The 16,176-nt window shown below is 38.7% G+C and overlaps 1 protein-coding gene across 3 annotated transcripts in view; it reads left to right on the top strand.

The window, feature by feature from the left end:
• The window catches only part of TMEM19 (transmembrane protein 19), a 31,255-nt gene that overhangs the window by 1,825 nt on the left and 13,254 nt on the right, over window positions 1-16,176 (top strand). For all 3 annotated transcript variants that reach the window (XM_049883899.1, XM_049883900.1, XM_049883901.1), the window contains 4 exons: window positions 958-1,071; window positions 13,730-13,867; window positions 14,245-14,499; window positions 15,306-15,515. In XM_049883899.1, the coding sequence (XP_049739856.1) occupies window positions 958-1,071; window positions 13,730-13,867; window positions 14,245-14,499; window positions 15,306-15,515 (717 nt within the window). The remainder of the gene's footprint in view (window positions 1-957; window positions 1,072-13,729; window positions 13,868-14,244; window positions 14,500-15,305; window positions 15,516-16,176) is intronic.

Consider the following 16,176-nt stretch of genomic DNA (forward strand, 5'->3'; position numbering starts at 1 on the left):
TCAGATGGTTCTCCAGGGAGTAGAAGCTCACAGGGCTGTTCACTCATAATGATTCAAGGAGAAGATTCTTATTAAATAGAATAAACCAGGATTTATAAACTCAAGTGTCTCCCTGGGGCCAGGCACATAATGCAAATAAAGCTGTACAGGTCTTTGCATAGGAATCAAATAGGAAAAGTTTTGTCTCCAGAAATAGGATTTCCCCATTAACACCTGGTCCTCTTTGTTTTTCATTTTTCTCTTTTCGATGAAGTATATGCAGAAGCAGTAGTTCACGTTTTTCTTTAACGAAACCACTCAGCCTCAGTGTCTTTGGAGTTTGCCGGGAGTAGTGGGAAATTTGAATGGGAGAGCCATGGCCAATCTAGAGGAGGTGGCCTTTGCCACATGGGCCAGAACTTCCCGTTTTAAAAACAGGCCAAGAATCTATACTTTAAATATTGACTCACATTGTTTGAAAACGCTATATATGCTAGCTGAACAAAACATCTGCCAGCTGGATGCAACTTTTGGAAAAAATTGATTGGTAATCTTTAAATCGGTTGTTACTTTTTTTTTCTTTTTTAATCTCTTTGAAAGGCAGAAAGAGGAAGAATTAGATTCTGTTAAGAAAGTCTGTTCTGTATAGTTCTTAAAACTTCATATGTGCTTCCTTTAAAAAAATGTGGAACTGGAGGTTCACTTCAAATCCCCAAACATGTACGAAATATCCATTATTATACATAACTGTAAACAGTTCTCAAAACTTGAGCAGGACCCATGTGGCCATTCCCCAGTAAAATGTGCCCTTCGAAAATGTACAGGTCTCAATGTAAACGTTTTACTTTGATGACTTCTTCTGTCTCTTAAACAAATTATGATGGTAGTTTAATCCGGAATGTAGTTATCAAAGCTTAATGCCAAGACTAACCTGTGTAGGCTTCATACAATTTGTGTTGTTCCTTTATAATTTTTCAGGTAACTTACAGCCTACTTCTCCTTGGCGCTGGCTGTTTTCTGTAGTTTTTCCTGTGTTGATCGTCTCTAACGGCTTTAAAAAGAAAAGCCTAGATCACAGTGGGGCTTTAGGAGGTATGTTTTTATTTTGAACGATTAAAATAGCCTTGTAATAGATGCCTGCTTATTTATGCTCATGCTTTCAAAACCCTTAGTATATAAAACTATAAATTATAATGTTCTGTATTTTAAATAAGATAAAGTTATGCATCACTCAGCATTACTCTTCTGTCAAAATTGCAGAAATGAACATGCATTTTTAGTGTGTACATACAAATTTAACTGCGTAATTGATTTCAAGTAGGTTAACAGCGTAAACTTTTGAGGACCCTGACTTTTTGCCCCTTTAGTTGGGGTAATTGATCTCTTGCTAACAAAACAGTGGAGCACTTCTCCTAAGTGTAAAATAAGGGAGCAATTGGACAGATTAACTTTTGGACATTACTGCTAGTAACTTCAGGCTGGACAGCCCAAACTGAGTATTCTAGACTAATTTTTCAGAGCTGAGTTGGGGACAGGATGTTTATTCTTCTAGCAAATATTTATTGTGCTTTTACTGTCTGTGTGCCACTCTTCTGGAAACTAGGGCTGTAGCTGTGAACAAAAAGGACAGGGTTTCAGCTCTCATGGAACTTCCTTTCTTTAGGGCAGATAACAAATAAAATATATAACACTTTTCAAGTAGCGATTGAGTTGATGGGAAAAATTAAATATTAAATGAAATGTGTAGTTAGGGTTGGGAACAGTCTTTCTTAAAAAAAGATGACACTTCTCTCTAAGGAGGTAATTTTGAGCTGAGACCTGAAGAAGCCAGCAGTGAGAAGATGTGAGAGAAGCATGTTCCAGGTTAACAGAAGAAAAAAATGCAAAAACCCTGGCATATGTAAACCTGGCTTATTCATGGTTGAGAATAAGGCCTATTTGATTAGAAAATACAGTGAAACCTGTGAGGGCCGGAACTTGAAGGGACTGCCTTATTTTTCCAGGTCTCAGAAGTTTTCCACCTTTAATAGGGTGCAGTCTTTCCATATTTCTGTTACTCTCTATTAAAGAAAACTATTTGAGTTTTCCTTCTCTGACAGGTTTCTGCCTTACACAGGATCTGGCTTCAGCAAGTTTTACTGCAGTAAAAAAATGAAAAGTATTGAGAGATAAAGTTGAAGAAATAGGCAAGGGCCAGGTGAAACACGCCATAGTAAGAATTTTATTCCAAATTAAATAGGATCCCCCTGCCTTAAACTGGAGGAGTGACATGCTCTGATTTGACATCAGAACCTTCATATCCTGCCAGTATTACAAGCATAAAGACATAAGAATTCCCCCCAAATACTTACTGTAGGATGAGATCACTACACAGGATTATTTAGAACTAGAAGATCTGGAAGCCGCCTACCCAGCCTTGAAAATGCTGCTGATCATTAGCCCCCAATGCCCTGTGAAAATTCAGTCCAGCAGATGTTTCTCTTAAAGTTTTTTTTTTTTTTAAATAGAGTAGGTCTTTATGGAGGCAAAATAGCATGATGGGTAAAAGGATCAGACAAGATGATTCTGAATAATAGTTATGGCCAGTTCATTGGCTTGAGATGTTTAATTGCATCAGGCTTTGATAGCCTGGTGCATCATCCCCGCAATAGGGATACACATATCAGGCATCTGCTTGAAAGGGTCTGCTCCATCCTAGAAAGTGTTTGTAAGGGCACTGCCATCCAAGCACTGCCAATGTTTGCCCCAGAGCCTCCATTTTTCTTGTATTCCACTATCAACTTTTTGATTCATACATCATATGGATAGCATTGGGAAGAATGGAAATTCCAGAACACTTAATTGTGCTGATGAGGAACCTGTACATAGATCAAGAGACAGTTGTTTGGAAAAAACAAGGAGATCCTGCATGGTTTAAAGTCAGGAAGGATGTGTGTCAGAGTTGTATCCTTTTGCCATACATACGCAGTCCGTATGCTGAGCAGATAATCCGAGAAGCTGGACCGTATGAAGAAAAACACAGTATCAGGATTGGAGGAAGACTCATTAACAACATGCGATACGCAGGTGAAACAACCTTCCTTGCTGAAAGTGAAGAGGACTTCAAGAACTTACAGATAAAAATCAAAGACTACACCTCAGCGTAAAGAAAACAAAAAATTCTCACAACTGGACCATTAAGCAACTTTATGATAAATGGAGAAAATACTGAAGTTGTTAAGGCTTTCATTTTACTTGGATCCACAATCAGTGCCCATGGAAGTGGTAGTCAGAAAATCAAAAGACACATTGCATTGGACAAATCTGCTGGAAAAGACCTCTTTAAAGTGTTAAAAAGCAAAGATGTCGCTTTAAGGACTACAATGTGCCTGACCCAAGCCATGGTGTTTTCAGTTACCTCATATGTGTGTGGAAGCCGGGCAATGAATAAGGAAGACCAAAGAACTGATGCATTGAATTATGATGTTGGTGAAGAATATTGAATATATCTTGGACTGCCAAAAGAACAAACAAATCTGTCTTGGAAGAAGTACAGCCGCAATGCTCATTAGAAGCAAGCATGGTAAGACTTCGTCTCACATACTTAGGACATGTTATCAGAAGGGATCAGTCCCTGGAGAAGGACATCATGCTTGGTAAAGTAGAGGTCAGCAAAAAAGAGATGAACTGACCCAGTGGCTGCAACAGTGGGCTGAAGCATAACGATGACTGAAGATGGTACAGGATAAGGCAGTGTTTTGTTCTTTTATACATACGGTTATTATGAGTCAGAACCAACTCGATAGCACCTAACAACAATAATGAAGCTTTTGGTTTTTTTTTTAATCAATAAGGAGTCATGAAGGTTCTTGAGTTAAGAGCAATCTGATAAAATGGTATTTACAAAAAAAGATCTTTTTGGCAGGTGTAGGCAAAGTGAATTGGAAGAGAAGTCTGACGTAGGGAGATTAATTAGAATACTGTTGCAGTCATCTAGCTTATGGGCTACAAAGACCTAGACTGTATTTGTGCAGTGGGCATGAAGGAGAAAAACTGAATCTGTAATAAATTTCTAAGAAGAAGCCATAAGATATAAGAGATAAAGAGAGAGGGAAGTTGAGAGTGTGAATAACTGAATAACCGGTTCAGTGTACCAGAGGGTATAGGTTCTGTCTTAGGTTGGTACTTTGGTGTGAGTGATACCAGGTATGTGTAGAAAGGTTCAGGACCAAACTTTGATAACTGCTGCTATACACCATATGGAGCACTGGTGGCGCGGTGGTTAAGCGTTTAGAGGCTTATCGAAAGGCTGGCAGTTCAAATCCACTAGCTGCTTTTTGGGAACCCTATGAGGCGGTTCTGCTCTGTCCTATAGAGTCACTGGGAGTCGGAATTGACTTGATGATAATGGGTTTAAATTTTTTTTTTTAAATACACTCTGTTTATCTTGTCTGTCATCTGTCTCCTCCACTAGAATGTAAATTCCAAGAGCCTAGGATTTTTCCTGCATTGTTTACTGCTGTTTCCCAGCGTATAGGTAGAGCCTGACACACAGTAGTGCTCAGATTGGAACGAGTTGAATGAATACATATCCTTGAATGCGTGCTTAGGGATTTGCATTTTTTCTTGCAGATAAAAATGAGCCTTTCCAACTTGACCTTTTGGTATATAACCTTTTCCTCATCTTTTCCCTCTACACTCCCAGTCACACAAAACAAACTCCACTCTTTCTGATTCCCCTTCACTTTTTAAAGATGAACTTCTTAGAAAGGGTCCAAGGCTCTTCCCTGATTTAACCTTATCAGATCCTTCCAGTTTCATCTCCACGACATATCTCTACAGACCTTATGTGCTGGTCATGCCAGACGTTTCCTAGAATACACCTGTGTCTTCCCACTTGCATGACTTGACTCATGTTGTTTTCTCAGCCTAAAGTACCATTTCTCCTTTATAAAAATCCTGTTTAGCTTTCAAGGCCTACCAGTTTCTGTGGGTAGGGATAAATTATCCTTTCCCAGTACATGTTCTCATAGCTCTTGGCTTCTACTGCAATCATATCATCTGTTTCATTTTTTATATGCTTTCTCAACTATATAGTCAGCTTCTTGAAGGCAGGTAATGTTTTGTTTCATTGCTGTATTCCCCCACAGTAGTACCTGACACAGCTCTGTGGGTAATAGGCACAGTGATGGAATTAATCAGAGAAGTCAGATGACTGAGCTTGAGAGAATGTTATTGTTTTGAACTTATGGAATATTTCAACGGTTTACTAAAGAAGAGAGAATAGTGCCGTGAACTCCCATGCACCCAGTCACCCAGCATCAACAAGTATCAGTCTTATCATCAATTTTGTTTATTCTCTTCCTCTCCATTCTTCCCTCTTTCCCAACCTCCACAGTATTTTTTGCCAAATCGGAAAGCGAAAGCAGGGAAGAAAAGAATTGGATTCCTTAAATTTGACCGAGGATCTCAATGGCAAAAATCATCGTATTACCTCCTGACATCTGTTTACAGCAGAGGAGAGAGCAGTAGCGTGCCCAAGTGGCTGGCATCAGGCTCTGAGCAGCCTACCTGCTGAAGGAACCTGTCCCTGTTTCAACTCCCTTAGTGTTAACAGCCTCCTAGAACCTGGGTAGAAAATATGCCAGAGTGTGCAAAACCCTTAACCTATTTACTCCAGAATTTATCCCAGAACCATAATTAACTGTACCTTGTGGTGCTTGAAGAGTCCCCAGAGGTGACTTTTTGCTTTTTTATCTGCAGCTGCTCAGGAAGGCTATTTGAATTTTAATCTCCTTGTCTTCTTCTGGACACTTGGGTGCCCACTATGTGCAAGATGTGGACTAAAAACCAAGAAGAGACATTAATTAAATCCTTCATCTTTGGCATATGTAGGTCCCCTTGCAAAGTGCCATGGGTGCTGGTAACATTAAGTTCTTGATCATTGAATCAAATATTTAGGAGCATTTTAGATTGGAATAAAGTTTCATATAAAGAGGCAGAATAGCTTAGTGCCAGGAGTGTAGACTCTGGAGCCATACTACTTATTTTTAATCTGGGCTCTGCCACTTACTAGCTATGTGACTATAGGCAAGTTATTTAACTGTCCTGGCCTGTGTAATGGAGATAATAATAGTGTCTACATCATAAGTTACTATTATTGTTTTCCTTCTACTGCTTGTAAATTGTAAAAGCACCATGCAGGTGATTGTTCCAAGGAAGTTTTTTTCTATTTATTGAATTTGTTCCTTTGAACATGTGCATATAGACAACTTGTCATCAAGTCTTAGGCTTGGCAAGTTTAAATTTAATTTTACTTGCTAAGACCATTAGGTTTAGTGATTTACTTTTTTTTTCATTAATTCATCCCACAAATATTTGTTGTTGTTGTTGTTAGGTACCGTCGAGTCAGTTCCAACTCATAGCAACCCTATGTACAACAGAACGAAACACTGCCCAGTCCTGTGCCATCCTCACAATTGTTGTTATGCTTGAGCCCATTGTTGCAACCAGTGTGTCAATCCATCTCATTGAGGGTCTTCCTCTTTTTCACTGACCCTCTACTTTACCAAGCATGATATGCTTCTCTAGGGACTGGTCAGTCCTCATAACATGTCCTAAGCATGTGAGACAAATCTCACCATCCTTGCGTCTAATGAGCATTCTGGCTGTACTTCTAAGACGAATTTGTTCTGGCAGTCCATGATATATTCGATATTCTTCTCCAAACCATAACTCAAAGGCGTCAATTCTTCTTTGGTCTTCCTTATTCATTGTCCAGCTTTCACATGCGTATGAGGCGATTGAAGACACCATGGCTTGGGTCAGGCAATCCTTAGTCCTTAAAGTGACATCTTTGCTTTTTAACGCTTTAAAGAGATCTTTGACAGCAGATTTGCCCAATGCAATTTGTCATTTGATTTCTTTTTTTTATTGTGCTTTAGTGAAAGTTTACAGCTCAAGTTAGTTTCTCATATAAAAGTTTATACACCTACTGTTATGTGACCCTAGTTGCAATTCATATAATGTGACAGCACACTCCCCCTTTGCATCCCAGCTTCTATCCCTTTCTGCCTTCTCATGCTGCCCCTGGACAGAAGCTGCCTGTTTAGTTTCATATATCTACTTAAACTAAGAAGCACACTTTTCACAAGTATTATTTTATGTTTTATACTCCAGTCTAACCTTTGTCTGAAGAATTGGCTTCAACAATGGTTTTAGTTCTGGGTTAACAGAGAGTCGGGGGCCACATCGTCTGAGGTTCCTCTAGTCACAGTCAGACCGTTAAGTCTGGTGAATTTGAGCTCTGCATCACACTTTTCTCCTGTTCTGTCAGGGACTCTCTGTTGTATTTCCTGTCAGGGCAGTCATTGGTGGTAGCCAGGCACCATCTAGTTCTCATCTCAGGGTGATGGAATCTCTGGTTTATGTGGCCCTTTTGTCTCCTGAACTAACATTTTCCTTGCGTGTCTGGTATTTTTCATTCTCCTTTGCCCCAGGTGGGTTGGGACCAATTGATGTACCTAAGATGGCAACTCAGAAGGTGTCTTTTGATTTCTTGGTTACTGCTTCCATGGGCATTGATTGTGGATCAAAGTAAAATGAAATCCTTTACAACTTCAACATTTTCTCCATTTATCATGAAGTTGCTTAATGGCCCGGTTATGAGGATTTTTGTTTTCTTTATGCTGAGATATAATCCATGCTGGAGGCTGTAGTCTTTGATCTTCATAAGTAAGCGCTTCAAGTTCTCTTCGCTATCAGCAAGCAAGGTTGTGTCACTTGCATATTGCAGGTTGTTAATGAGTCTTCCTCCAGTCGTGATGCTGTGTTCTTCATATAGTCCAGCTTCTCTAATTATTCAACAGATATTTAGTGAGAGTCTTTTGTGTGGCAGGCAGTGTTCTGGGCACAGGATTTAACAGTGAACAAAAATAATCAAAATCCCACTGTCAAAGAGTTTATATTACTAGTCTAGGAGACAGATGATAAATAAGGTGGTTCTGTGGCATTAATCCCCAGAAGGAGATGCTCTACGTGTGATAGAAGAGCACAGGAAGATGGGGTGTTACCAGGAAAGAGGAGCTAGTTGTGTTCTGTGTGTTCTCACCTGGGTGGCCTTGTCCCTGTTCCCCATGGTTCAGGTTTGGTGTTCTGTCCTTCTGAGTAGAAACCTTACTCTGTTAGGTATCTAGAGTTGATCAGAGCCAACAAAACTGCATAAAGCTGCTTATTGTCATAAGGGACTGACGTATGAGCCAGAGTGCCACTTTGTCAGTCTGATAAAATATAGAACTACTAGTCCGATCGGAATAAAAAGATCACCGTTCAGGCATGACCTATTCTTGTAGTCATGCTACTGGAGAAGTCAGATCATAATTAGAAGTTTGCTTTGGTGAGAACAGAGTCTAAGAAACAGTATGAAAGTCCACAGGTCAAAGGCCCTGTCCTAGGCATTTAATCTTTAACGCCTAGAAGGCATTTTGTTCTGATATATATAAGGTTGCGATGAGTTTAGTTGACTCGACAGCCAACAACAGCAACAGCCACATTACCCTGTTTGTTGCACTCTCAGTTAAAATATACCAAACTTTAGTAAAATGTCAGTAATGGAGCATCTTTGGAGGGATTAATCAACAATTATATGTGAATAGTTGTAGTATTTGAACTAGAGCTGAGCAATGGAGAGGGTCGTTAAATAAATGAGAACCTGGTCCCCTGTTCTATTATTTAACAGTTTGTAGTCAGAAATAAGGAGGAGCCCTGGTGTGGCAGTAGCTAAAGGTGCACAGCTGCTAACCAAAAGATCAGGAGTTCAAACCCACCAGCTGCTCTGCAGGCGAAAGATGTGGTAGTCTGCTTCTGTTTAAGATTTATAACCTTGGGAACCCTATGGAGGCTGTTCTACTCTGTCCTGCAGGGTTACTATGAGTTAGAATCAAAGGCAGATGAGTTTGATTTTGGGTTAATTAGAAATAAAATAGAAAAATTAGGGATCCAGCAGGCAGCTTGGATGGAGCCACACAAGACGACAGTACCTTAGGGTGGTTATCATGTTGTAGGACACTGATCCCCAATTCTGCGGGACTAGAAGTTTGATTTTTGCCAGACCTCCAGACTAGATGTATTCTCAAGTTTAGACTTAACCAAACTTATGAGGAACCAATGCAAAGCAAAATGTCAGTTTCTTGGATGACAGTGAAATGAGTGCTCATTGGCAAATTAGCAGTTCTCTCCCTGAAAGAAGCATTATAAAATTATTATCAAAAGTTAGCTGGAAAATTCAGAAGAACGTATAGCCAATACTACCACTTGTGTAAGAAAAAAGGGGGAAAAAAAACATATATCGGCTTATCTTTATAAAAAGAAGCAAGAATAATAAACCAGGAAACAATGAAGCTGGTTACCTACAAAGGTTTGAGGGAGAGTAAAAGATAGAGGTAGGGGCAGAAGGAATATAGAAGGAAGTGACATTTGTCTAAGTATAACTTTTTGTGTCATGTTGACTTTTGGAAGCATGTTAATGTTCTACATATTCAAGAAATAAAATTCAGTAAAAATCTAAAACTGAAATAAATGAACTCAGTTGTATTTCAGATGTATAATATATAAGCACTGGTATATAGTATACATCCTTTTGAAGGTTATAAAAGAAAAAGCATAACTTATAAATTCAGTATTTGACTGTATGCCCTCAGCCTTGGGTTGAGGGAGGGGGAGAATTGCAAACAAATCCTGTGAAGTATTTTTAGTAGATTTGTTTTTTTGTTGTGGAATAGATGAAGCAATTCTGAAACAATTTCAGATGTAATATAGGATTGAGCAAATGAGTGACTTTGTCATTGTTGAGAGCTAGGATTCCTCACTGAGGAAGAAAAGGCATACAGGTATGGAATGGGGCAAGGCAAGAGAGAACCCTGTGAGGATGGATTGGAATTGGAGTTATTGGTATGATTTCATGATTCCTAAAATATGTACTATGCAGGTGTATATTCATGCATATGTGTACACACTTGCTTGTTTATTTTTTTGCCCTGTCTACTGAAACGGCCAAGAAGCAAAGACACCTCAGTAGCCATGAGAACGCCGGAAGCCTAGATCTGGGTCTCTAATATTCCGCACTAGGAGGAACCAGTGCTTCCAGGGCTCAGGCTGAGTATGGGATGAGCCTAGAACATCTTGTTAAGCCAGAAAGAAAAGAAATGCTCAAAAAAAAAAAAAAAAAAGATGGGACATGTTACAAGGGCGCAGTTGCCAGCTTCAAGGAACTATTGGCCAAATTAGGGACAATTCGAGCACCAAAAATTAAGCACAGTAATATAAGCTATTAGACAAAATAGAAATTCATGAGCTCATACCAATAATAAATATTCTTTAAAAAATAGGGGAGTAGGTAGTGCTACATGTGTATGGATGTGTACACACACAAATAGATACATATATATGATAGAAATACAAACACAAATTATAAAGTAAAGAGTAAAGTGGTGAATCTAAGTGAAAGGTTATTATTGCAACTTTTCTGTAAGTTTGAAATTATTTCCAAGTAAAAATTTGGATTTTTTTTTTTTTAAGTTAGTTTGGTGAGTCAGAATGAGAAGAGTTAGCTAGATAAAATTTGATGGCCAGAGATGTTAAAACTGTGTCCACAATAAATTTCTCCTTGACAAACAAACCAAGTACAGGCAGTCTTATGTATCTGCGGGTTCTACATCCATGGATTCAAGTAGCCGAGGATTGAAAATATTAAGGGGAAAAGAAAAAAGTTCCAAAAAGCAAAACCTGAATTTGCCATGCGCCGAGCGCTATGTCAAATCCACATGATGTGCAGGCACCTCCTGCTGTAGGCTCCCGCCACTTCACAGATCCTCAGTCTCTCTCCAGCACTCGTTGTTGGAGCATTGTTTGCCCCAATTCTCGTTTGTTCCCTACTTGTGTTGTGTGAAACCTTTGTTTCTGTGAAAAAAATGGCTCCTACAAAGCAACAAAGTGGTCAAAGCAGTCCCTCAAAGGCTAAGTGTAAGGGGGCTGAGGAGAGCAAGGGGAAGGAGTTTAAGGCTAGCAAGGCATGGCTGGCTACCTATGTAAAGCACCACAGCCTCAAGGACTTCAAGATCATGGGAGAATCGGCATCAGCTGAGGCCCAGGCAGCATCAGCATTCTCAGGAGAGCTCAAGAGACTCATTGTAGAGAAAGGCTACCTTCCAGAGCAAGTCTTCCCTTGTGATGAAACAACTGTTTACATACCGTTTACATTTTATTAGATATTATAAGTAATCTAGAGATGATTTAAAGTATCTGGGAGGATGTGCATAGGTTATATGCAAATACTATGCCATTTTATATAAGGGACTTGAGCATCCTCAGATTTTGGTATCCACAGGGTGTCCTGGAACCAATCCAATTGTATTAGAATTGACTGGTCAAGCTACCTTGGACCATTCCGAAGACGTAATAACAAATTCACTTTTTGAAATGTCCATTTTTATAGCTGCTATTCAGATTACCTCCATCTGTTAGCACATTTTTTCTTGAAACTGATCATATTTCTTCAAACTGAGTATCATACAACTGAGTAGGCTTAAAACTGTTTTTGTAGACAGTCAACATCCAGGTCTGACTTCCCGGGGCCACTTTAATTGACTTTGTGTATTCTCAGTAGTTGTCTTAGTTATCTAGTGCTACTATAGCAGAAATACCACAAGAGGATGGCTTTAACAAATTTATTTCCTCACAGTTTAGGAGGCTAGAAGTCTGAATTCAGGGTGCTGGCTCGAGAGGAATTCTTTCTCTCTCTTTAAGCTCTGGGGGAAGGTCCTTGTTCCTTGGTCATCTTCCTGGGGCATGGCATTTATCTCCCTCCATCTCTGCTTCTCCACTTGTTTGTTTAATCTCTTTTATATCTCAAAAGAGATTAGCTCAAGACATATCCTACACTAATCCTGTCTCATTAACATAACAGAAAGATTCCATTCCCAAATGGGATTATAACCACAAGCATAACCTATTGCCGGAAGTTAAGATTCACAACACATATTTTTTGGGGACACAATTCAATCCATGACAGTAGTCAGATACTTCTCTCTCTTGTGTGGTTTTTACAGATGGCTATTTTCACACATCGTATTTTGGTTGTGACGTACTTTTCTAGGATTAACCGTTGTGACAGGGATGAGGATACTTTGCAACCTCTACCACTAAAATTCTGCTCACAAGAATGTTTTGAAATTTTGTAATAAAAAGCCTTTAAGGATTATCTGGGTGATTTAAAAAGCCCATCCTAGCACATTTTTCTTTTAGGATGATGTAGAGAGAAGCTTTATATTTATACCTTCTTAACTCACAGCAAGTTTTTTAAGTCTCAAGCATGTTTAACTGATTTAGTACTTGATTTTAATTGCCTCATTTCACATAGCTATGATATCAAGAGAATATCTTTTCCTTTTTTTTTTTTTCCTCTTCTGTCTCATGAAATTTAAACTTCCCTCTCCTCTGTTTTCCTCAGGGCTTCGAACGGGTTCTGCCCAGTTAAGTCATGACAGACAAAGTGAAACCCAAACAGATCCGAAATTTTAAAATGTAGGTGAAGCAGAACAGGAAAAATTATGGGTCGAAGCCCTACTAGAAACTTAATCCCCCTCTTAGAAAACAAGGGCAGCATGTGCTTTGCATAGCAGCCAAATCTCTTGACCGGCAGAGTTGAAACAGTGGTGCCCTGCTCAGAGTGGCTGACCACGCTGCTTTGAGTGTATGTCGTTCTCCACAGTCCTGGCAATAATCCAGTCTCCCGAAAGGGCTCATTATGCCTCTTCCAAGTCTCCTATTCTAGGGCTTCGACCTGTAATTTTTTCCATTCCGCTTATCTTTTCGCTTCACCAAATTTTAAAAATTTGGGTCTGTTTTGATTTTACTTCATCGGCCATGACAAAACCAATTCGAACTGGTTCAAAGCCCTGGTTTTCCTGACTGAACTGCAGTTTTTATAGGCCTTTCTTGAAGTTGGTCATTCATTGAAAAATGGAAGCTAACCCCTTTAGTTTCTTTGTTTGCCCAGACAAAATCTAGAGACAAAATTTAAAATCGCGTTCACAGAACATAGTCCATTTTTAGCTCCACATCAAAGAATGTGAAATAATTCAGGAGTATTTTCATAGATTTTATGCAGAAAAACCTAGCTGAGAACTATCCTATAGCCCTCACATAGTTCGTGAGGCTCAACAAAAGAACTTGTGAAAGTTCTTTGAGAAAGATAGAAAGCTTATCCTTTTTCAAATATCCTTTATGAAGTAGGAAAGAAAAAAAAAATCCCACGCAGGGGGAAAAATGTGAAAAAATAGAAACTGATAGATTCTATAATCTCACTTCCCAGGCAATAAAAAAAAAAAAATACCACAGTTAATTTAGAAATTCTTCAAACTAGTGATCTTATCCAAACATTACACATATATAATGCATACTGCTTAATTTAAAAAAAAGATCACTGCTATGCTTACTATTCTGCAGTTGATCAGTAAAAGCTCGTCTAAAATAATATCCTACATTCATATAGCGTTGTTTGAAAGAAGAACAAAGATGGTGAAAATACATGTGTCAATTTAATCAAAATGACATTCAGTGTACCACTTGGTAAAATGTGAGTAACAATGTAAAGTTACTGGAAATGTACATTTCAGGTTATAGTGGTGAAAATAACTGAAAACTATCCATTCTGTTTTCACAGCATTCATGTATGGATTAAGACTGATTCTGTGTATATATATGTTTCTTTCAGGCCTAGTGGTTGGATTTATCCTAAGCATTGCAAATTTCAGCTTTCTTACCTCTTTGCTGATGTTTTTCCTTTCCTCTTCGAAACTCACTGCGTGGAAGGGAGAAACAAAGAAGCGTCTAGATTCAGAATACAAAGAAGGTAAAATGAATTAAGTTTGACCTTACCTGAAATAGTAAGCTTTGTTTCATCTTAACATGAGAGTGTTAATTAGAAAGTGTTTAGGCTGTTGAAACAGATAAATTTTATGTGAGAATTACATTAAGTAGTAGCCTAAAGTAGTTCATTGTTTCACCACATAACAAGTAACAGCAGAAATTCAGAAACATTAAAGCCTATAATTAATTATTTTTAATTTATTGATAACAGTATATGTGGACAAAGGTGCCAAACCATTTTTAATCCTTTCTTTTTTTTCATTTTTCTTAAATTGTAAAACATAAGTTCTTATAACTGCATGATTTTCCTTCTGAGAAGAAAGCATTTCTTCTGATTTTTGTCTGCATGGTTGTTTCCAGGTGGGCAGAGGAACTGGGTTCAGGTGTTCTGTAATGGAGCTGTGCCCACAGAGCTGGCCCTGCTGTACATGATAGAAAATGGCCCCGGGGAAATCCCAATTGACTTTTCCAAGCAGTACACTGCTTCCTGGATGTGTCTGTCTCTCTTGGCTGCACTGGCCTGTTGTGCTGGAGACACATGGGCTTCAGAAGTTGGCACTGTTCTAAGTAAAAGCCCTCCAAGGCTGATAACAACCTGGGAGAAAGTTCCAACTGGTGAGTCCTGATTTGAATTCCTTAAAAAAACAAAAACAAAAAACTTCTTGATTTCACATATATCTTAGATAAGAGCCTTCTAAGAATTTTAGTTTGTCTGTTTCCTTAACAGGAAAATCCTAAAGGCTATTAAATTGGTGATAATAAATAATATTTGCAAGAAATGTTAGCAAGTCCTAGATAATACAAGAATGTAGAGATTGACCCATGTACACATTAATAGGGAAGGGAAGGAAGTGAACAATTAAGTATACCTTGAGGACCTATTATGTGCTTAGTGCTTTAACATGTATCCCCATTGTCATTATCATCGTCTACTCCTACTACTTTTACTCTTCCTTCTCGTTCCCACTATTAGTACTTGATCATCATCATAACAGCTAACGTATTTTGAACACCTGCTATGTGCAAATCACTGTTCTAACTGCTTTATGTAGATTAACAGTTAGTACTCAATAATCATATGAGTTGGTTCATTTATTATTTCAATCTTACAGACAAGGAAACTAAGACACAGAGAAGTAGATAAATTAATTTCAGTTACACAGTTTAGGAATAGTAGAACTGAGATGAAAACCTAAGCATTCTAGCTCCACTGAACCATGCCAGTTCAGTGCTTAGAATGTCAAGAGTTACCGAGGAGAAAAGACTATTTTCTAAGTTGGCTGTGGTCTTTGGATTGTATAAATGAGAACCCTTTCTTTAAATTAGCCTTGATGAGATACGTACCAAAAGTGTCTGCTTTCTTCAGCTTTATGTTTTTGCTGTTTGTTAATGGGATGATTTTGTGCATGTTTCTTTTTCAGGGACCAATGGAGGGATTACATTAGTGGGCCTTGTCGCCAGTCTCCTTGGTGGTACCTTTGTGGGCATCGCATACTTCCTCACACAGTTGGCTTTTGTAAATGATTTAGACATTTCTGCTCCCCAGTGGCCAATTATTGCATTTGGAGGTCTGGCTGGATTGCTAGGATCAATTCTGGACTCCTATTTAGGAGCTACAATGCAGTTTTCTGGTAAGAACATTACCTTGTTATTGCAGCTTATTGATGTATTAAAGAAATGTGAAAAAGGAAAAAAAAAGCAACAATGGAAACAAACCCCAAAGACAAGGAGCTAGGCAATCAAGAATGATAGAGAAAATCTCTTATACAATTTTGATTTTTTTATTCTTTTGCTTGAAATTAATTGAACGAGAATTAGCCCTGCTGAGCACTGATTAGAAGCTGTGTGGGGAGGATACAGTAGTGTAGGAAAGAGATACTTTTGCTTATGGGACTTCACCTAAGCTTGGGAAAGTAGGACATTTTGGGATCAGGTAATTTTAATGCACTGCCTTCCATATGTTTTCTTAGTACATTCGAGAGATAATTATTGTTCTGTTGTCACTAACACATGCATAACTTACTTTTCCACTGTGACATCATGCTTGTCCTCCTCCCCACTAAGCTTTTAGCCCCACCCAAGATATGTGGGAGAGTCAGTTTTCCCAAAAATTTTTTGGTTTTGCTCTTGAGACTCACCCATCATGTAATTGTACTGACATATTCTGTTAGGTGTGACTTGTTCCACACTGTCATCAACCACATTTTCTCCTTTGATTAGCATCATGAAGACAAGGGGAGAAAGGTTCCCTGAGTACAGTCTTCCCAGTGCTTTTCATGCCCAGAGATGATG

Source organism: Elephas maximus, chromosome 4, assembly GCF_024166365.1.
Source record: "Elephas maximus indicus isolate mEleMax1 chromosome 4, mEleMax1 primary haplotype, whole genome shotgun sequence".
Taxonomy (NCBI): Eukaryota; Metazoa; Chordata; class Mammalia; order Proboscidea; family Elephantidae; genus Elephas; species Elephas maximus.